The sequence below is a fragment of the Gossypium hirsutum genome, chromosome A12 (genome assembly GCF_007990345.1).
Source record: "Gossypium hirsutum isolate 1008001.06 chromosome A12, Gossypium_hirsutum_v2.1, whole genome shotgun sequence".
NCBI lineage: Eukaryota > Viridiplantae > Streptophyta > Magnoliopsida > Malvales > Malvaceae > Gossypium > Gossypium hirsutum.
This window is the reverse complement of record NC_053435.1, coordinates 54,463,361-54,487,627: the sequence shown is the minus strand read 5'-3', so window position 1 is coordinate 54,487,627 and position 24,267 is coordinate 54,463,361. Positions and strand designations below refer to the sequence as shown.

Here is a 24,267-nt window from a genome sequence, read left to right as displayed (position 1 = left end):
TTCCGTATTTGGAGATCCGAGAAGTTTTGCCCTAACTTACTGGGTTTCGACTTTCTTGTTGAACCTATATGACCTAATATACTTTTAAAATTAAAAGACATGAGATTTATTTAAATAATAAAATAAAAAGCAAGTTTATTTTCGAGGATTCAAGATTTCGTGCCCTAACTTATGGGATGTAACATTTTGTTACTTTGAGAATAAAAGGCGCTTTTGACATACGTTTTGATTAAAAATAATATTATGCAAAGTTAAGTCGTGTTTTATACTCTTTTCAAATTTTTAATTTCTCGACACTAAAGACATCTAGTAATTAACTAGGTATCAATTTTGGACGTAACGAAGGTGTTAATCCTTTCTTGTACGTAACTGACTACTGAACCTATTTTCTGGATTTTTGTAGACCGAAAAATGTTGTTTTAATAAATTAAATCTCTTATTAAAACGATTAAATTACGAGGTGACCCAATCACATCTCTTAAAAATGATTTGTGATGACTCTCATTTTTTGTTTTAAATAAAAAGTCAATTTACAAAAAAAGTTTTGACACAACATATTTATAGATAATTAGTTTCATTGCTTTTTTCTTTATTAATGTTAGCAGCTAACCTCGATAGAAAGGAAGCAATCTACTCAAGGATCGGTGAAAATCATGAAACAAAAAATAAAATATCTCTAAAAAGAATCAAACATGTTCGCATTCGTAGATTTGAAAAGAAAAACAATAAAATCATTATAAGTTTTATAGAATTTGAAGTATCAAAAGAATGAGGTAAGGACCCAAATCTCTTATCTTTTGAATACTTTTTGATATATACACCTGTACTGATTTAAGTATCTGTATCTCAAAATTTTAATTCCAAACCCTAAGATTGAAGGTTTCCTCTAGCAAACCCTTTTAAAATATATTGATTTTTTATTGGGAAAACAATTCTATATTCTAACCTTAATCATTTCAAAAGACAAGATGCAAAGACTTCATGTGGAAAATTCTTTTATTTAAATCTTGAGAAATTGAGCAATCTTCCCCATAATGTGCAAGTAAAAAAATTAATTATGGTTAATAATATAGTTGGTAGTACTTTTGGATAGATAGATAGGTAGAACCTGCATTGTTATCCATGAAGCTTGTGGCATGTGATTTCAGAACTAATTCATACTGAGCAAACTTTTCAAAAATAATAATAACTATATTATTTCCATCCTCCTTTTAAGAATAAGCTACAACTATTCATTAGATAAATCAAAAATCAAATATTAAAAAAATCTCTCACAGAAAGCCAGGAAAAAAAAAAAGAAAAAGAAAATGTGTACAATGCTGCCTAGGATGCCTAGGAGGAATTCTAGAATACCTTAAATCATGGGTATGTGTATATTCAGGATTCAGCATCACCAATCTTGATTAGCCAATCCTCATCAACCTCTTTATCTAATGAAACAATCAGATTCTCACAAGAAATATACTGAGCTCAGGCCCATTTTTTGCATCGGGGCTCACCATGTAAAAGGTCTGGGAATCCTTGGAGCCAACGACTCGTTCGAAGAAAGCCCACATGTAGGCTAATTCCCCATCTGGACCCTCAGTTTCAGTATTCCCCGGCAAAAACCCAGCGCCCATTGAAACAGCCTTGAGGAGCTCCATTATGCTCAGATCATCCTCCGTTGCCTCTCGCTTTACCCCATACCCAATTTTTTTCCCATTGCAATACATTGTCCACAAAGGCTCATCGAACAGTTTAATCTTTTCCTTTTCAGTTTGCTTTTCACACTCCAGGACGATTCTAACCATCTCAGCACTCAATTCCTTTTGCAGCACATTGGTTTGCAAAGCTAACTCAATAACTAACCAAGGGAGGCACTTAGGGTTTTCCTGCAAGGCAAGAGACACCTTACCATTATGAAATCCGAACAAAGTCCCCGTCACCCGATTCCCTGTGCTGCTTTTATGAGTCTCTGTTGATACGCCGACGGTAGGGCAGGTTGGGAACTTGCATTTCGGGTTGATGATAGGAAATGCACGAAAAACGGATTGAAAAACACGAAGAACTTTGGGTTTATCTTTGTGGTTCTTTTGCGATGGTTGGACAAGGGAAATAGGCTGAAGGCGTGAGGTTGAATTTGAATGAGATTCTGACGAAATGATTGAGGACTCAGATTCATTGTAAGAGAAGGTTGAACCTGAGGACTCCCCCATAAACGGACGTCGGTAAATGGCAAACCAAGCATGCGATGCGAGAGATCATGCATGTGATGGAGAGAAATAGTGATATAGAGAGAGAGATTAGGTATTGTCTGGCTTGAGCAGAGGGGATATTGGTCAGAGCTTAGAGATAATGGTTGAATGACAGATATTATCTCCCAACGCTGTGCCTTTCAACACGCTACTGGAAATCAAAGTAGTTACCCCGTTTTCATGCAATTTTCGTTTTCAAATAAGGTTGATATAATTGCGTTTCCGATTATTTGTCGGCACAGTACTGTATATTATATATTTCTATTCACCTTATGCATGAATTTTACCTACATTTGGTGGTCTAAAGTCTAAAAAAAGAAGAAAGACGATAACCCCATTAGTTTTTAGTTGGAAATGATTTTATTAATATTAGAAAACTGAAATGAAATGTTAATGACCGATAACTTTTTTTGGGGGTAAATTAACAGATATGTTTAACTTTCATATACTTGAGAATGTGTTTTTGTTTGTTTTTTTAAAAGAATTAAAAATGTGATTTTGTTTTTTCAAATGATTGGTGTTATACCCCCGTCATTGAGACATGTCAACCACAAAGACAATGTTGACCTCATATTGACTTGGCCTAAGAAAATGCTCTACTTGACCACCCGCTCAAGATAAAGGTGCATAGACCCTTGCTTTCCACCATCCTTTGTATCAAAAAGGCTTCAACCCCTCGTTCTCCTCTAAATGGCTAGGCACTCAGTTTTTAATTGTGAACACATCCTTGAATGGGTCTCACGGTGCTTGTCTTTCATGTATCAGATGATGATAACTTCCTTCATAACGATTTGCCACGTCATACTAGTAGACAAGAAGATCTATAATATCCCGAATTAGGGCCTAAACGGAATAGTGGTTTCATGACCACAAATCCGAGATAGAAATAACTATTTTATAATTATTTTGATGTTTATGATATGATTGCATGATTGTGTAAAAATTTCGTGATGAAATCCTATGCCTAATGTGCTTAAATTGAAATTAGGGACTAAATCGAATAATTTGCAAAACTTGCATTCTTGGAGTTTTTAGTATGAAATTGCTTTGGAATATTAATGAGGAGGTCTTAAATAGCAATTTGACCAATTTCTAAGTCTATGGACAAAAATTGGACATGGATGGAATTTTTTTGAAAGTTTAGTAGGAAGGGCATTTTGGTCATTTAGTTATTAAAATGAATTAAAAACAAAATTAAAAGCCAATTTTTGTCCATCTTCTTCATTAGGCTGAAATTTCAAGGGTTCTCCATAGATAGGGTTTGTTTCAAGCTTTCAAGCTCCATAGTAAGTGATTCCAAGCCCCGTTTTTAATGTTCTTTACGTTTTTAGAATAGCTCGATTAAGCTTATGCTAGCAATAATTCAACCTAGGGTTCATATTTGGAAAAATACCCATAGGTGAAATTTGTGTATTTTGGTGTTTTATGATAGATTATGAGGTTTTAAATTATGTTAAACAACTTGTACTACTCGGTTTTAAGTGAAAATGAGTAAAAGGGCTTAATCAATAAAAATACCTAATAGTCATAAGTGCATGTTAGAGTGTGAATTTGATGTTGCTATAGAAGGGAAAAATGATCAGCATGTCATAAAACATAATAATAAGGGATGAAGTTTAATTCCCGAGCCTAGGGGCAAAAGTGTAATTATGCAAAAGTTTAGGGGCAAAAATGTAATTTTGCCAAAGTTCGTATTAAAGACTGTTTTGATGAATGTATGTATTAAATAAGATTAATTTGGCATTATAGATCAAGAGAAACGAGATTCAAGTCGCGATCGAGGGAAAAATAAAGTTTACGAAGAATAGGCTCGATTGCTAATATTTTGTATTGAGGTAAGTTCATGTGTAAATGTAGTAACACAATTGTCATTTTAAGCAATTTAATGTTGTTTATATGATATGATGCTTATTATTATCATGAAATGTTATGTTTTGTGGTTATTGTTGAATAATATGCAATTATGTGAATTACTTGATAAGTATGAACTATCACCGAAGTATCGATTTCGATATTCCGTGGAAGACGAAAAAGATGTGTAATCGAGGAAAAAGCCCGTTTGAACCTTGGGAATAGATTAGAATACAAGTGACATGTCACTAAGATATTTGAGTTCCGAACTCGTTGAGTTGAGTCCGAGTTCACTTATGGGTGGGTTACATGGTAGCTTGGCTACATAACTTCCGCAGGCTATTGAGTTTGTCTAGCTGCGGGTATGGCACTTACGTTCATGAAATCCGCGTATTCGAATTATATTCCGATGTGTTCAACAGGTGAATCTTAAGTGAATGAGAAGAATGCCTAAAATGAAGGTGATATATTGGTAAGTGTGGTGAATGAGAAAATATGACAGGTATGTGCTTAAATCCTCGGGTTGAGAACTTGGTATGATAAAATCGTAGAAAGATATTAAATGCAAACGAAATACGAATGTTTTGATGTTGTTTATGCAAATGATGTTTTATGTAGAATTGCATGATTTTGTTACTTGCTATTTGCATGTGAACTTACTAAGCATTTGTTCTTAATCCCTCCTTTTCATTCATTGTAGTTGTTGACAAGCCAGCTTGAGAATCGGGATAGGTCGAAGACTCGTTCACACTATCGAATGCCTAAATTGGTAAAATGGCTTGTGCATTTTGAATGTGGCATGTATGGCAAAATACTCACTTTGTGTAAATGATTTTATGACATCGTTATGGTTTGGTAAGAAAAGGGTTTGCGAATGATTAGCCATTGGAATGGCCAATCTAAATCATATTTGATGCCATGTATGTTTAAAATGCTATTTAGTCCATGAAAATCTATAGTAAAGTGAAATTTGTTATAACACAGAATATTGCTGTAGCAATGATGTGAATTTGAAAAATCACTAAAAATAGTATAAATTGACTTAAATGATGAATAAGTTAAGGAATCGAATCTTAATGAGTCTATTTTCATATGGATTGAACAAAACAGGTATATGAATTATATTTTATGAGATATTTAATTTTTTTTGAAACAGGGCCAGAGTGATTTCTGGATCCCCTTTTCTGACTTTAAGAATTCACCATAAATTGTAAAAAAATAATTAGAAGTCATTCTTTATATTTATAGATTTCTTATTGAGTCTAGTTTTAAGAGAAACAAACGTCATAGTCATTGAATTCTGTACAGAGAGAAATCTAATTTGAAATACACAGAGGTCAGAGAAGTCAAACCCTGAAATAGGGGAGACTTTAACTAATAAAATGTACTAATTGGCCTGACCAAAAATTATAGAAAAAATTTATCAGATATATATATGAGTCTAGTTTCATGAAAAATTTACGGAATTGGATTTTGAGTTTTATAACTCGATATATGAATTTTTAAGAAACTGTGATGCAGTTAGCCAGCTTGTCAAGAAGTTTTAAAAGTAAATTGTTTAAGTTGTTTAATTAATGAATTAAGTCCGTTAACACCTCGTGTTCGACTCCGACGATGGTCTCGAGTATGGGGCATTACAAGATCTCCCTATATATATCGTCACCAATGATAAAGAAGGGATTGACCCTCAGCACCCTAAAGCTATTTTGAGCAATTATCCTCTCAACAGTAACCTGGCCTCTCTTGTTCCTTTTTGACTCTCCGCCTCTTTAGGTGAACCGACCACCACAACTTCACCACTACTTCATCCTCTCATTAGGTGTATCGACATTTTTGTTAGTGTAGAAGGGCATAGCTTCTGTTAGTCCAAATATTCGGTGAGGAAAATCTTGAACACACGAATGGAACTCGAACAGAAAAAGAAGAAATAGGACAAGGCTCCAATGAATGTATCAAGCCACTATCTTTAAGGTTATATTCGCCGCCACCTATCTTCGGTGTGCAAATGAATTTCAAGCAAATTAACCTCAAGGATACAATAGAGCCAATGACTATTTGTGTTTTGTACTGACGAGAATAATCCACTACACATTGAGCAATGTATAACAAGAAACTCAATTTCTACAAAGGATTTTTGCAATAATACTTTATAGAATAATCTAATAATATTAGAGAATGAAGGAAGGAAAGAAAGAAAATTAGAATCTGTTGGTGTGTCTTCCAGATGAAATCCCATTCCTATTTATAGGAATTTTCATGTCTCTTCATAGAGGCATGTTTCAAGAGGTGTTTTTCTGAATAATAATGTCTATAAAATAAACACATAATTATTCATTTAATATTATAACTATTCAAATAATATTATTTAAATATTTATAATTCTTTTTCAAAAAATCAAATAATGTAACTTTTGATTAATTGCACCTATTCATTTATAGTTATTGGAACACTATAAATATTTGAAAATGTTCCAACAATCTCCCCTATTTTCAAAATATTTTAGATTTTGATATTCTTGGAAATCAATTTGCATAAATGAGGGTATTTTACGATTGAACCTTCACTTAGTGAAAACATGTTAAAGTTAATCGAAATTGCATGGTAGACTAAGCTTTGAACCAACTATTCCATTTGATTAACCAAACACATCTCACACAATGATTTCAACATCGGTCAATGCATATTATCTAGGGACACTATTATGGCCATGTGTTTATGTCCTCTTTTCATGAATGCTGTTAGAGCCAAACCCTTGAGCTCCTAGAAGCGACCGCATTTCCACTTACATAGGTAGATCCCATCAAGAGTGTTCCCGTAAGTGTAACACTCTAACATATTTATGTTATGGGTCCATTAAAAGTACATTACTCATCCTTCCCTTATCATTACGGGTACCTAGCACTTTAATCTTAGGATGAATTTGGTTATAGTTGTAACACCTCTAACTCGTATCCGTCGCTGGAATAGGTTAAGAGGCATTACCAGACTTGTAACTCAATTCGTCACAATCAATATGTACTTAAATCGAGCATATGAAGCTTAAAATATGCATTCGGGACTAAATCGGTAACATATTAAAATTTTGGAAACATAGATACATTTCAACATTTCAAGTGTCACACGCCCGTGTGAACAGGCCGTGTGCCTCACAAGGCCAATAGACACGCCAGTGTGCCATGGCTTATGTGAAAACTGGAGAGTATACTGACTTGGGTCACATGGTCAACCACACGCTTGTGTGTCTAGCCTGTGTGCCCTTCGAAATGGCCACACACGCCCGTGTATCAGGCCGTGCCAAAACTGTAGGATATACTGACTTAATACGAAAGGGTACCCTAGGGGACACACAGCCATGCAGCATGACCGTGTGTTGCACACGGCTGAGACACATGCCCATGTCTCTGCCTGTGTGAACAAAACTAGGCCATTTGTAGAGCCATTTTTTTGTCACCCTATAAACACAAACATTCACAAGCATAAAAGACTACATTTTTACAACTCAATAGGCAGCCAAGATAACCATTTCAATACACATTATTATCCATATCAAAACCTAACAATTACATACCCAATTACCTATTTAACATAATGCATAATTCATTCATTTAACAACTACATAACAAGACTTCACTTGCATAATTTCATTCCATCATTACCTTACCAAAACATTCCATAATTGAACACTTATACAAAACCAAATATGATACCAAAATAAGCCAAATCACATGGCTTAACTCATATAAAATATATACCAAAACCATGATATCAAGTAACTTAGTTATCATCTTTTAAATCCACAAGTTCAAAAGTACCAATTGGAAATTGGATAGTGTGATGTGCAACTCTGACTTGTCCGAAACAAGCGAGCTAACGATCCTCTATAAAACATAGGAAAAGAAACAGAGTAAACTTTATAGCTTAGTAAACCCGTATAATTCGGAACTAAACTTACCATTTATACATAATCAAAGTAATACTTAATGTGCAACCAATTCAATTTACAAACACCTAATCACAAGTATTCATTACATGTTAGTCACTGTAAAAAAAAACATGAAACCATTCATTAATACAATGCTTTACATTATTCCAAATTCATATATCATATATAACATTAACAACGTTTATAAATCGTAATTCATCCGCATAACATTATTTGTGCACGTTGAACCTATTAGAAGTTCAAAGGATACTCGGGTGAATAAGATCAGTAATTCGTATGCTCTTTCGAGCTATGATTGGTAAGCTCCTCCCGAGCTGATGAACAGTAAGCTCTATTTGTAACACCCCTCACCCGTATCCAACGTCGGGATAGGGTTCGAGGCGTTACCGGACTTAAACATTCACAACATGCAAAACCGGGCCACAAAATTTCACAAAAAATTAAAACATCTCGAACACATGCATATCGTCCCTTATATAGGTCTTCGAAACCTATAACATACATTGGGGTGGTTCGGGACTAAACCAAGAACTTTGAAAATCTTTGGGTAACTTAACTAATTTTCTTGCTTCGGAGAGTCATACGCTCGTGTGGATTGGGTCGTATGGTCAATTTCAAGGCTATTTTCCAAGCCAATTGTCACCCTTAATTACCTACATACACTTATACATTTTCATAGCAATTGACATGGCATATTTGAGTAATTATATATTCACAATCAAGACACAAGCATGGCATTCTTACAACAACACATAACATATTACCAACCATGCATGGCAAACAAGCATATGCAAATCACCAATATCAGACATAACATGAATAGATAGATTTATAAGTCAGAATCATTAGCTCACTAAAGACCAATATATTTGGCCAAATTATAATAACACATGTTAAAAAACTAGGTCCCTATACATGCCACTCACTTGATAATTGTAGCATATGTGTTTATACTGTCAAGGTGTTGGCTTGATAGTGTGATGCTGCCTCTGACGATCTGCAACCTTGAGTTAACCTGACAACACTAAAAGAAATGGAAAGGAGGGGGTAAGTTTTACGCTTAGTAAGCTCGCATGAAAATAATAAGAAATTTACTAGCATCCTTTCCATAGTAAAACTATCCCAATTGTACATTTACACTTGTTCTGGTTAAGCTGTTTTTTTGAGTCACATTCACTAAATTATTTATATCTGGAGCTACGAAACTCTAAATTAAGATTCGTAATTTTTTCCAAAAGCTAGACTCATATATCTTTCCACCATAAAATTTTCAGAATTTTTGGTCCCCCAATAAGTACATTTTATTATTTAAATTCTCCCCTATTTTGCTGTTTGACAGCTTCGGCCACTCTTCACTACAATTTAATTATCTTTTGCTACCAAATTCAAATGAGGTTCTCGTTTCTTTATTATGAAAATAAATTCAATAAGGAATCCAAAAATATAAATTATGTTCCTTAACTAGTTTTGTACAATTTTTAATTATTTTTACAATTCAAAAAAGGGGATCACGAAATCAGTCTGAACCAGTCTTACAAAAATATAAATATCTCAAAATAAAGAATTCATTTGTTTTCTATGTTTTTTTTATATGAAAATAGATTCAATAAGATTTAATTCCATATCTCATTCCAATTCTATTTCAACTTATACTATTTTTGGTGATTTTTCAAAGTCACTCCCCTACTGCTATTTTAGATTGTTTATCCCAAATTTCATTCCTTCACTAAAATTTATTATTATCAACTTTCAAGATACTACTTATCCATATTCATCTTATCAAAAATTCAATCACATATCTAACTCATAATTCAAAACTCATATATTCATATTCCAGTATTATCCCACATTTTTTTCCACATTAAATTTCATTTAGCAAACTTGTTTCTCCCGGTGAACACTTCGGAAAGTAACAATATCCGGTGGTTTTAGCACATAGCTCCACACTATTGGGCTAACATGTAATTGTGGCATACGCACTTAGCGCCACTTTTCAAATTAACATGTATAACCGTGGCATATCCACTTAGCACTACGTTACATGTTTAACCGTGGTATATCCACTTAGCACCACGTTAATGAATCAATATATGTAACCGTGGCATATCCACTTAGCACCACGTTACATGTATCAATATGTGTATGCGTGGTATATCCATTTAGCACCACGTTAATGAATCAATATATATAATCATGGCATATCCACTTAGCACCACGTTACATGTATCAATATGTGTATGCGTGGTATATCCACTTAGCACCACGTTATATGTTTAACCGTGGTATATCCACTTAGCACCACGTCAATGAATCAATATATGTAACCGTGGCATATCCACTTAGCACCATGTTACATGTATCAATATGTATAATCGTGGTATATCCACTTAGCAGCACGTTACACGTATAACTGTGGTATATCCACTTAGCACCATGTTTTTTCATTCTGAAGGTTCAACCAAGATTTCCTCATTTAATCTCAATTCATCAACCACAAATCACCGTTTGTGTCCATTAATTGAACAATACTAAAATTTATTTCATTTTCACTCTCTTCACAAGTCCATTTCATTTCACATGTCAAACATGTACTCATGAGTTTCGAGTACGTACCTGTGCTATCTCTTAGCACAACCACTCATGCAAACAGAACAATCATATGCAAGATCTCATATTCTCGGTAATCACCCATTTCTTTTAGATATCATATTTCATCAAAATTCTATTAACATAAAATTCAATACAATTATAAAAAATTATATTTAATGTATATCAATAATAACATGAATAATAGGCTTATTAAATCATGCGAACTTACCTCGGATCCAGAAATGACAATTTACCATTCTAGTCCATAACCTTGTATTTTCCCGATTTAAGCCGAAATCTCGATTTCCTTGATCTATAATATCACATTTAGCCTGCTAATTAGTCAAACTATTCACATGGGTCTAAAAATCATATTTTTACAAATTTTCATTTTGATCCCTAAACTTTTACATATTTGCACTTTTTCCCCAAGGTTCGGAAATTAAACTTCTTCCTATTTTCTTATGTTTTATGACATGCTGATCATTTTTTTATTCTATAGCAACATCAAATTCTCACTCTAACATGTACTTATGAACCTTAGGTATTTTTACCGATTACGTCATTTTACTCGTTTTCACGTAAAATCGCTTAGCAAAAGTTGTTTAACACAATTTCAAGCTTCATATTCTACCATTAAACATCAAAATATATGCATATCATTCATGGGTAAATTTTTAAACATAAATCCTAGCTCAAAATAATGGTAGAAATGAGCAGATCATGTTACCGGGATTTCGAAAATACATAGAACAATATAAACGGAGCTTGGAATCACTTACTATTAAGCTTGGAAGCTTGGCCAAACCCTAACCATGGCTGCTCTTGGTACATTCTATTGTAGCAAGAAGAAAGGGACACATTTAGGGTTTAAAATTTGTCTTTTAATTCATTTTACCCCTAAATGACCAAAATGCCCTTTCTACTATTCTTTCAAATTTTACCCAACCAAGGCCATTTTTGTCCAAAAAGTTATAAAATGGTTTAATTATCATTTAAGGACCTCCCATTTAAAATTTCATGATAATTAGACACCTCTAACATGTAAAACTCAACTTGTGCACTTTTTACAATTTAGTCCTTTTTACTAAATTAAGTGCCCAAACGTCGAAATTTTTGAACGAAATTTTCACGAAATCATTCCGTGAAATTGTAGACCATAAAATATAATAAAAATAAAATTTTCCTCATCGAATTTATGGTCCAGAAACTACTGTTCCGACTAAGCCCAAATCGGGATGTTACACTATTAAACTGAAACGGTAAGCTCTATCGAGCTAAACAGCAAGCTCATACGAGCTGAAACTGTAACACTCCTAACACGTATCCGTTACCGAATTAGGGTTACGAGGCATTACCGTATAAAACATAGGTTAGCACAGTTATTTATCACCTTTCATGCACCAAAGATTAATGATACATTTATAACATTATTAAACTCGAATATCCACAATTCACTTATTATAAATTCGAATACATGAATCATAATTCTGATTCAAAAATAATCATACCTTATAATCATGTATCGCAAATAAGCACATTTCAAAATTTCAACTAATTCAATTTGAACATACATCAAAACCTAAGTGAACATGTTCCGTAATTACCAAATTCGAACCAAACTTGTATACATCAAAGCCATGTTAACATATGTAATACTTTCAATATTCAATTCCCTATATCCATTACATTAATGATATTTTCATAATTAAATCATATTCAGGCATATATCCTCACTTTTCATATACAGAAAATATGTTAGTACATAATTTCATTAGCTAAGTATCAAACCTTTCATTTCATAACTTCTGTACATAATGAAACAAATCAAACCAATATGAATACAAGTTAATGTCCAATCACATATGCGACATTAGCAACATTACAATATGGCCTTACATACCTTTGATATCATAATATTATACGCATTTTACCCTAAATTCAACTGCCCTTTTTTATGTATATTTACCGAATCAATATTAACCTAGTTAGCCAACCATTCAAGCATAATATATGTACATACATTGCCATTACAAACCGAATCAAAATAACCAATACACAATCGAATATATAATTATCATTTTAACCCATTACTAAGCTGAATTATAAAACCATTCACAAAGCCAAATCATACCATGCATCAAGCTTACCAAAAATGAGCTAATCATAAGCTATTCATATCATTACTCAATCAAGCCATATAACCAAAACACTATACTTACATGCCATTAAACACACTTACCAAAATGAGTTTATACCCTGACCGGATATTCACCACACTAGCATCATGATCAAGCCATTTTTTTCATAGCTATATTTATACAATTCAAAACCAACTATATCAAGCTAGACTTTACATGCCATATGTCATAAACACAAGTTTTCTTTCAAGGTACCAAAATAGATATTGATAGTGTAATAACGTTCCTTGACGATCCTAAGCTTGAGCTAGCTTTAAATATCTATAAAACAGAGAAAGAATATACAAAGTAAGCTTTGAAAGATTAGTAAGCCATAAGCAAATAAATTAACACAAGAATATTCATAATTCATTTCGAAACAATCAAACCTAATAAATTCCAATTCTCTTAAAGTTCACATAATCACTTTAATCAACAACACTTACCTTTTCTTTCAAAGTTCGTATAAACTTAATATATACTTGAATCATTTAAATCAAACTCACATCCGGTCTTGCCATGTCTTTGCCTGTTGAACCATTCAAAATTGTTAAGGATACATGGAATCATAATATGCTCGTACATTGCCATGTCCCAGATATGGTCTTACATGCGATCACATATCGATGCCACTGTCCCAGACAGGGTCTTACACGAATCATATACGATGCCAATGTCCCAGACATGGTCTTACATGTTTTCTCATGGTCTTACACAAATCACACATCAGAAGTCCTAATGTCATGACATACGTATCCTATACTATTCTTATGGTTCGTACAGGGCTTTCGAACATCGTAATTCAATTAATTCGAGCTCGATATAAGTCATACCATGCTTATATCAATTCAAAAATATGTCAAATATATACATACCAATTCGATAACATTTAAAACATATACATTTGAATTTAACAAATTCTATTTAGATATAAACTTACCTCGTACAGACACGAATGGACCGAAACGACTATTCGACAACTTTTGATTTCCTCTGATCCAAATTCAATTTCCTCTTTTCTTGACCTAAATTAATACAAATTTCCCTAATTTAATCACACATTTAATCAATTCAATCCACAAATACATAACTAGGCCTTTTTACACTTTGTCCCTTATAATTTCACGTTTTGACATTTTAGTCCTTATTTCACAAAACACAAAATATACATAATTTCCTTATACACATGCTTGGCCGAATATTCCATTAATTTATATAAATCCATATCTTTCATTAATTTTACATTTTGATCCCTCAATTTACAAATTTCACAAATTAATCCTTAATACACATTTTAATAAAAAATCACATAATTAAACATAATAATCTATCAACAAAGACTTATTTTTCATCATCAAACCACAAAAATCTCAAGCTATCAACAATTGCAAATAACAAAATCCACAACCAATTCAAAAATTCAAGCATGGGCTAGCTAGTATTCAAAGCAATGATCTCAAAAACGTAAAAATTATCAAAACCCAAACCTTAATTGAAGAAAACCAAGGTCGAACCTAGCTTGCTCTTTTTCTTTCTTTTTCTTTTGTAGTTTCGGTCAAAATATGAACAACATGCATGGCCATTTTAATTTTTTTGTTTTATTATATTATCGTTTATTAACTTAATTACCTTATTAACCTTAATGAAATAATATAAAAGCTTTATAATGGTTGTCCACTACCGTCCATGCTATTATTTAATAGCCTAATTTCATTTCAATGCCTCCACATTAAAAGGAACATAGCAATTTAGCACTTTAACAAATAGCAAGTCATTTTTACATTTTACACGATTAAGTCCTTTTATCAAATTGAACACACAAACAATAAAATTTTCACACGAAACTTTCAAGCATATCAATTAACATAATGTAAACACCAAAAATAATACTAAAATAATTTTACAACTTCAAATTTTTTGTTCTGAAACCACTATTCCGATTTAGCTAAAATCGGGCTGTTACAGAAACAGTAAGCTCTAATAAGTTGAAAACAGTAAGCTTTTACAAGCTAATATATTGGTGAGCTCATACGAGATGTGGTGAGTCCACAAAAAATGTAGGAGCTCAACCAAAACGGTAACCCTAGTGACAAGTCACTCGTATCATATAAATTCATATATTTCAAACGGAGCTCGGTAACAATTATAATATATCAATAAGACATTTATATTTCAAGTACATCAATTACTTAATCACAAATATTTTCAATTAAATATAAGTTCGATTTTAATTATACAAAATTACCTCGTATCCTCTGATAAAACTATCGACTATTCATCCACTTTTTGTTTTCCCCGATCTAGTTTTGGTATTTACTTATCTTGATGTATATAATATCAAATTAACTCATTCAAACTTTCATTCAATTCAATTTAGCCTAAAACATTCATTTTGGCTAATTTACAATTTTAACCCTAGACTTTTGACTACTTTGCAATTTAGTCCTTAACACATAAAAATGCAAAATTGCACAATTAGACCATAACCCATGATAGTGAATTTCATAAGAACACCTAATAGCCCATATCTTTCATTATTTCATACTTTTAACCACATAATTTTACCTTTTCTCAATTAAATCCCTATTTGACATTTTTATCAAAAATCACTTTACAAAACATGTTAAACTATCATCGAACTTCCATAATCTATCATTAAACATCAAACAACTCAAGTATTCAACAATGGAACTTTACAAAATCATGATAAAATTCAAAAATTAAGGTACGGACTAGCTAGATTACGAAGCAACGATCTCAAAAAAGTAAAAATCATTAAAAATCGAGCTAAAACCATACCTTAATCTTTCGAAGAGTGTGTCAAAACCATGGAAGCTTAAACCCTTATTTTCTTTCTAAATTTTGGCAATGAAGATGAAGGAAGAACTAAATTTTTGTTTTGTTTTCTTTTATTTAACATAAATAACTAAATTACATAATTAGCCTTATTATAAAACCTTAATATATCATGTAATTCATGGCCATAATTGTCCACTAGCCTTAATCATGGTATAATAACATTATAAGGATCTTTAATTTATTAAAACATAGCTATTAGGCACATTAAACTAATAGCATACAAGTTTTACACTTTACGCGATTTAGTCCTTTTTACCGAATTAAGCATTTAAACAGTAAAATTTCTTAACAAAACTTTCACATAATTAATCTATCATGCTGTAGACGTTATTAAAATAATAAAATAAATATTTTGACTTTAGATTTGTGGTCCTAAAACCACTATTCTGATTTGACCTAAAAACGGGCTGTTACAATAGTACTAACTGTAACGTCCTGATTTTCGGATTTATTCGCGGTTTTCAGTATTTTGGTAAAGATTTTAAAATTTTGTATTTGGATGTGAAATTAATATTTTGAGTAGGTAAATGGGCTTATAGAAGGCCCATGTGTTGGCCAAAACCCGGTTGAATTTTTGAATTTTGGACTTAGGAGTTAGGGGTTCTGGCTAGGTGGCCCTTGTATAGAGTTATGGGTAAATTGCATCACAAAAAGAGCCTTAGTAAAGTGGAAAGGGTGACGCCACCAGGCTCCTAAAAAGGTGGCGTGTGGAGCATTAGGGAAAGCATGGGATCGATTCCCTGTGTTGACAAATAGATGCATTTATTTTTAAGTGTTGAAGGGGTAAGTGTTGGAGTCTAGGTGGATTCTGCTAGAGGAGAGTTTGAATCAGTCTAAACACTTGGATTATGGAGTGATAAGGGGAGAGATTTAAGGGATTGGGAGAGAGGCTAGGAGTTGGCCGAATTTTGGGAATTGAAGAGGGAAAAATTGGCAGAGGGTTATGAGGTTAGTATTTCGGCACCTAGGGTATTGAGTGGTGCAGTTCTTTTCTGCTCAGACATCACAAGGTTTTTTTTTCTCTCTTCTTCCTCTCTAGTCGAAACTACCACTTCCCCTATTCTTCTTTTTCTGTTTTTCTTCTTCAAAACCATTCATCAATTCTGCTGTTCATCGATACTTTTGCCGAACCCATAAAAGCCGAAATCTTGAACACACATTACTGGTGTCGATTTCTTCAAAGCCAAACCCTTTAACATTGTGTTTCCATTAATCAACGATTACTCTTTCTAAACTATAGATACCTGTCGGTAATTATACATCCAGGTTATAGCTTCATATTGTCATCTCCTTCAGCACCAAAAGCCGAAATACCATAGCTTTAGGGGCTATAGCCGAAATTTCTTCAACTCCTGGATTCGGGTTTTATCTTTGTTTTAAGGATAAATTTGCACTGGATTGAGTGGAAATCGAGAAATAACAAGGGGTAAGTGCTTATTATCTCAGATCTGGTCCTATTTTTACAAGTTAGGAAAAGCCGAAGTCCATAAACTATAGGGAGGCTGTCGTTTTGGGCCTTTGGCTCTCTAAGGTCTTTAACCTATGTTTTCTGTCAATGATTATTGTTTACTTAAGCGTTGGAGAAGGCCTGGTTCCTTGGGGCAATCAGATTCGGAGCTAGCTATCGGTTTTTGCAGAAAGGTAAGGTTTTAAAGGTTTTTAGGGACATGGCTCGGTCTTGGATGAGTAAGTTTTGGGGTTTAGTGATTGATGTTTGTAAATAAGATCTGTGCTAATCTATTGTAGGACATCGAAAGGGATCTCGGTAGCAGTCGTCGCGAAACAGGTGTGTACCGAACACCCTTTCTTAGTTCAATTCGGAAAAAGCCGAAGTGCCGAAATTCCGGCATTTCATGGGCTTGTGAGTATGCGAATGCTCTCAAGACATAGAGTAATTGTTAGATCTAGCACTGCAAGGTGGTAAGTAAGTTTGTGTGACGTCTTAACGTACTTCGAAAAAAGAGGGCCTCGATGGGCCAAAACTGGGCCCAATGGGCTTACGGACCAATATGGGTAAGAGATGGGCAAATTAGCCTGTTAGTTAGATGGTGGAACCAAACTGCATAAAACTGTTGAAAATTACTGAAGTAGCTTGTGTAGTTGCTAAGTTACGAAAATTACCCCTAAAGAGAAAAATCACCGATATACCCCTAGGGTTTAAATTGGCTAAACTGCATGATTGATTAATATTGTATTTTACATGATATGCTTTTATTAATATCTGTTGCATGGGATTGGGGTATTGATGGAGGAAGTATTGAAATTGGTTAATCCACGTACTTGAGGCTTTACCTTAACTTACTGATATTTGAGCAGCGTTGCTGCAACAGTGGAGTGTAGGGCTGGGTGGGTTGAGATATTCCCCACATGGAGTGTAGGGCTGGTACGGGTGCAGTGTAGTGGTTGGTGGGTTGAGTAGTCTCCCCAGATGGGTTTGCATGCATTACTACTATTGTTACCTATGTTACTGAACTAGCTCTATGGGCCACACTGTTATGTAAAAAGGGGCTAAGGCCTTGCTACTGTATTCTGAAAAGGGCTTCGGTCCACTGTGTACTGTTATCTGAATAGCGCTTAGGCCCAATGGGCTCGAGCTGATTTGGGCTTTGGATGGGTTTCTGTATACACTGAGTTTCCCAAACTCACCCCTTCCTCTTCCATCCTTGCAGGTGAGCCCTAGTTGGTGGACTTGGAGCTGGGCGAGATTCACAGTGGCCATGAAGATTGATTGCCGAATTTAATAAGTTTAGCATTTAATTTGGATTATTTTTATTATGCTTAAAGTTGTAATAAGGCCGCTCTTTTTAACTAAATTTATTTTGGGGATTATTAAACTGGTTAGCACTAGGGTTCGTTTTATAAAAACTACTTGTTTTTAAAAGATCACGATGACGCGTAAAATTTCCGCAAAGTAAATGTTTTTCCAAGAAAATAAATATTTTAAGCAGACTTAAACTTGTTTTAATGTTCGTAGACACGTAACCTGCTTAAAGTGTGGCAATGGATGTGTGCATGTCTAGGATTGGATCCAGGAAGAGCTTGGTACTTAAGCGATCCTATAAGACTCACCTCCTCTTTTCTGGCTTCCTACCTGGTGCACAGCTTCCATTCACTTTAACTTAACACAAGAACAGATTTTTGCAAAACTATAAACAAAGAATTTAGATAAACACATGTTTTTTTGAAACATCTCCATGTGACATACTAAATTCAGCCGTAACGTTTGCGCCGAGTTTGGGGTGTTACATTTAGTGGTATCAGAGCCTGGTTGCAACAACTCGGCTGTGGATCGGGTCCGAAAATCTTTTCAAAAAAAACCGTAGGCCTAAAAAGGGTATTTTTGGAAATGGTAAGTTTTTTGAAGAATGTTCAAGTTTTTCTATTGTTAAACTGGGTTAAATCAATAGTTTTAAAATGAAAAGTGTTTTCAAATCAAATCTTTTTATTTTCGGTAAACGAAAACATGGGTTTTTAAAAAAAAATTTTAAATGGACTGATAAGGAAGTGGCACACTAAATCCCCGGCACCAAGTCTGTAAGTGTTCTTTTTCTGCTTTAAATATTTATATGGAACTGGACTGGAAATAATACTGTAGATAGTACTGAGCCTTAGAGGTAGTGCTATTGATAATGTAGTATTTGGGCTACAAAACTTGGACCGTAGCTAAATTGTGATTGCGCGAAAATAACTCTGAAACTCTATCTGTTCATAAGACATTCTGTAATAAACAGTGAAACCAGTAAACTAATGTCATAAAATTCGTAATCAGATAAATCGTTATGAGTACAAGGGCTACTCGGGGAAGAGGCCGTGGTCGAGGCCGAGGTAGCACACAAGCTGGATCTGCGTCATCTGAACACATGCCAGCTGGCGAGGTACGTCCACCACCGGTTAATGAAAATGGGCCGTATGACCGGGCCACAGGGGATGACGCTTTGTCTCAGGCCATGCTGACGGTTTTGGAAAGGGTGGCCAGAGCTAACATCGGGCCCATGAATAAGGGGGTCCATTTCTGAACGACTTCGGGCCAACGGAGCTGAGATTTTTAGGGGCGTATCTGGAGTGGCCCCAAATGTGGCCGAGTACTGGTTGGAAGCCACAGAGCGGATCATGGATGACCTGAACTGCTCAGTAGAATAGAAGTTGAAAGGGGCGGTGTCGTTGCTGCGGGATGAAGCATATATGTGGTGGATTACTATGAGAGAGGGTACCCCAGCTGAGAGGGTAACATGGGAGCTGTTCATACAGACCTTTAAGGAAAAATATGTTGGAGCTAGTTGTGTGGATGCACGCAGAAAGGAGTTCTTGAATCTGACTCAGGGAAATAAGACCATTGCTGAATATGAGGCAGAGTTCCTACGATTGAGTCGGTATACTAATGGCATCGTTTCCACCGAATACGAGCACAGCGTTCGTTTTGAGGATGGTCTCAGAGATGAGTTAAGGGTGCTCATAGCTCCGCAGAGAGAGTGAGATTTTGCTGCACTGGTAGAGAAGGCTAAGATAGCTGAGGAGGTGAAACAAACCAAACGGAAGAATCGTGATAGGGATCGGAATCAGTTCAGGAGGGATACTGGACCAGTGTGTGCTGCAAATCGAAATGCTAAGAGAGCTAGGATGGAAGAACCGGTTCGAGCAGTTCCGGTGAACACAGATAGACCGCAAGCTTGTGGGGATTGCGGCAGAATGCATCAAGAAGAGTGCTGGAAGCGTTCTGGGGCTTGTCTTCGTTGTGGGTCTAAGGAGCATAGGATTGAGGATTGTCCTAGGAGGGCCACTCAGGCTCAGGTGGCCGAACAAGGGGCTGTGCGACCGGCTCAACCTGTGAAGGATGGACCGCCGCTGCCAAGAGGTCATGGACAAGGTCGCGGTGGTAATGGTCGTGGACGTGGGGCGCCTGGTAGGGGTATTGGTAACACGGATGCTCGTCAGCCAGCTTTGGTATATGCTGCTCGTCGCCGCGAGGAGGGTGACGCACCTGATGTCATAACTGGTACGTTTTTTATATATGGTGTACCTTATACTGCTCTGATTGATGTGGGATCAACCCATTCATATGTGGCATATAACATTTCTGGGGCACTGGGTGTGCACTTCGAGGAGACTGTATGTAGGGTGTTTATGATAAGTCCTTTAGGTCATTCGGTTAAGGTAGAGAAACTCTTCAAGGAGGTGCCTTTGGAGATTCAAGGCGGGGTGTTCTATGGGGATTGATGGAGTTACCGCTTGAAAAATTCGATTTGACACTAGGGATGGATTGGTTGACCAAGCATAAGGCAACTTTGGATTGTGTAGCTAAGAGGATGGTGTTAAGGACTGTCAATGATGAAGAGGTAATGATTATTAGAAAACGGAGGGATTACTTATCCAATGTAGTATCGGCGTTGAGGGCTGAGAAACTGATGCGCAAGGGATGTGAGGCATATCTGGCTTTGGTAAGCCAAGCTGAAACTGAGGATCTGACTGTGGAGACCATCAGAACTGTTAGGGAATTCCGGGATGTTTTTCCGGAAGAGCTTCTTGGATTACCTCCGAATCGGGAAGTTGAGTTTGGAATCGATTTGTTGCCTGGAACAGCTCCAGTATCTATTGCACCCTATAGGATGGTACCGAAGGAGTTAGTGGAACTGAAGGCTCAAATTCAAGAGTTTTTAGATAGAGGCTTCATTAGGCCTAGTGTGTCTCCTTGGGGAGTACCGGTCCTGTTTGTGAAGAAAAAGGACGGAACGATGCGCATGTGCATCGATTATCGCCAGTTGAACAAACTGACGATTAAGAATAAGTATCCACTACCAAGGATTGACGATCTGTTTAACCAGCTTAGGGAAGCTTCGGTATTCTCCAAAATAGATCTTCGTTCTAGATACCATCAGCTAAGGGTAAAAGAAGGGGATATTCATAAGACAGCATTCCGAACTCAATATGGACATTATGAGTTTGTGGTCATACTGTTTGGGCTGACGAACGCACCTGCAGCTTTTATGGATCTGATGAATCGAGTATTCCAACCTTACTTGGATCGGTTCGTAGTCGTCTTTATCGACGATATCCTGGTATACTCTGAAACGGAGGCGAAGCATGATGAGCATCTCCGTATTGTGCTGCAAGTGTTAAGGGAAAAGGAGCTCTACGCGAAATTCAGCAAGTGTGAATTCTGGTTGAGGGAGGTAACCTTCTTAGGGCATGTGGTCTCTGCCGAGGGGATTAAGGTGGATCCTCGTAAAATTGAAGTGATTCTGGAATGGAAGCCACCTAGGTCAGTATCGAAAATTCAGAGTTTTCTAGGGTTAGCAGGTTACTACACAAGGTTTGTGGAGGGTTTCTCGGTGATGGCGGCACCCTTGACAAAACTCATAAGGAAAGGAGTACCATTTGTCTGGACCGAGAAACAACAAAAAGCTTTTGATCGGTTGAAAAAGGTATTGACCGAAGTGCCAGTGTTGATTCAACCGGTGTCTGGGAAGGACTTTACTGTATACAGCGATGCGTCGCATGTGGGGTTAGGTTGCGTTCTGATACAAGAGGGCAAGGTGGTCGCTTATGCATCGCGACAGCTTAAGGCTCATGAGGTGAATTACCCTACGCATGATTTGGAGCTAGCAGCAGTGATTTTTACGTTAAAAATTTGGAGACACTACTTATATGGGGAAAAGTGCATCATATACATAGATCATAAGAGCCTAAAGTATTTGTTGACTCAGAAGGAGTTGAACCTTAGGCAACGAAGATGGGTGGAGTTATTTAAAGACTACGACTGTTCGATAGAGTACCACCCAGGAAAGGCTAATGTGGTGGCGGATGCGTTGAGTCGAAGGGTTGTTACTGATTTGAGAGCCTTGTTCGCACGATTAATTCTGTACGACGATGGAAGCTTGTTGGCAGAACTGCAAGTAAGGCCTACTTGGACTGGACAAATTAAGGAAAAAAAGTTGAAGGACGATTCATTAGCTCTTCGGTTCCAGCAAGTTAAGAATGGTGAGATCGAGGATTTTGGGTTGAACACTGAAGGAGTTCTGTGCTTTCGTGGAAGGGTTTGTTTTCCAAAGGACCCTGAATTGAGGCAGTTAATTCTAAAAGAGGCTCATGGTGGACTCTGTGCCATGCATCCTGAGGGGAATAAGTTATATCGAGACTTGCGAGAGGTGTACTGGTGGCCCGGATTAAAACGAGAGGTGACTAAATTTGTTGGGAAATGTCTGACGTGCCAGCAGGTTAAGGCTGAGCACCAATTACCTTCGGGATTATTGCAACTTGTGAAAATTCCGCTATGGAAGTGGGAAAGAGTAACAATGTACTTTGTGAGTGGGTTACCTTTGACACCCACCAAGAAAGATTCGGTGTGGGTGGTTGTGGATAGGTTAACAAAATCTGCTCATTTCATACCTGTTTGTACCGACTACTCACTGCAAAAGTTGGCCAAGTTATATGTGGCGGGGGTAGTGAGACTGCATGGGGTGCCAGTGTCGATAATTTCTGATCGAGACCCTAGGTTTACATCTCGGTTTTGGCAGAAGTTGCAGGAAGCGTTGGGTACACGATTGGATTTTAGCACCGCCTTTCACCCACAGACAGATGGACAGTCAGAAAGGGTTATTCAGGTTCTGGAGGATATGTTGAGAGGTTGTATCATTGATTTTCGTGGAAGTTGGGAGGACTACTTACCATTGGCAAAGTTTGCCTACAACAACAGCTATCAAGCAAGTATTCAGATGGCACCATATGAAGCACTTTATGGGCGAAGATGTCGTACGCCGACGTGTTGGACAGAGTTGGGTGAACGACGAGCGCTTGGACCAGAATTGGTGGCAGACACTGAAAGCAAGGTTAGGCTGATAAGGGATCGGTTAAAGGAGGCATCCGATAGACAGAAATCGTATACGGATCTGAAGCGCAAAGAGATTGAGTTCGCTGTTGGGGATATGGTTTTCTTGAAGGTTTCCCCTTGGAAGAAAATTTTGAGATTTGGTAAGAAGGGTAACTTGAGCCCACGGTTTATTGGGCCTTACCGAATTGTTAAGCGGGTTTGACCAGTGGCTTATCAGCTAGAGTTACCACCAGAACTGCAGCGTAACCACGACATTTTTCATGTATCCATGCTGAGGAGGTATCGATCTGACCCAACTCACATCATACCAGTTGCAGAAATTGAGGTACAGTCAGATTTAACCTTCGAAAAGGAACTTGTGCAAATACTTGATCGTGACGTCAAGGTGTTGAGAAGGAAATCAGTTCCACTAGTGAAAGTACTTTGGAGGAACCATGGCAAAGAAGAAGCTACTTGGGAGATTGAGGAGGCTATGCGTCAACAGTACCCTCAACTGTTCTAATAAGGTAAAATTTCGAGGTCCAAATTTCTTTAAGGAGGGTAGAGTTGTAACGTCCTGATTTTCGGATTTATTCGCGGTTTTCAGTATTTTGGTAAAGATTTTAAAATTTTGTATTTGGATGTGAAATTAATATTTTGAGTTGGTAAATGGGCTTATAGAAGGCCCATGTGTTGGCCAAAACCCGGTTGAATTTTTGAATTTTGGACTTAGGAGTTAGGGGTTCTGGCTAGGTGGCCCTTGTATAGAGTTATGGGTAAATTGCATCACAAAAAGAGCCTTAGTAA

The 24,267-nt window shown here is 36.2% G+C and overlaps 1 protein-coding gene across 1 annotated transcript; it reads right to left on the bottom strand.

The window, feature by feature from the left end:
* Positions 1-1,244: 1,244 nt before the first annotated feature.
* On the bottom strand, positions 1,245-2,390 carry LOC107952611 (protein MIZU-KUSSEI 1). The gene has a single exon (XM_016887812.2). It carries the CDS (start codon positions 2,193-2,195, stop codon positions 1,443-1,445), a length of 753 nt encoding a protein of 250 aa, XP_016743301.1. The 5' UTR covers positions 2,196-2,390; the 3' UTR covers positions 1,245-1,442.
* Between the last annotated feature and the right edge of the window lie 21,877 nt (positions 2,391-24,267).

Bases quoted from the DNA above. Each gene is read 5' to 3' on its own strand.
- LOC107952611 (XM_016887812.2), bottom strand. From the start codon at position 2,195: ATGGGGGAGTCCTCAGGTTCAACCTTCTCTTACAATGAATCTGAGTCC.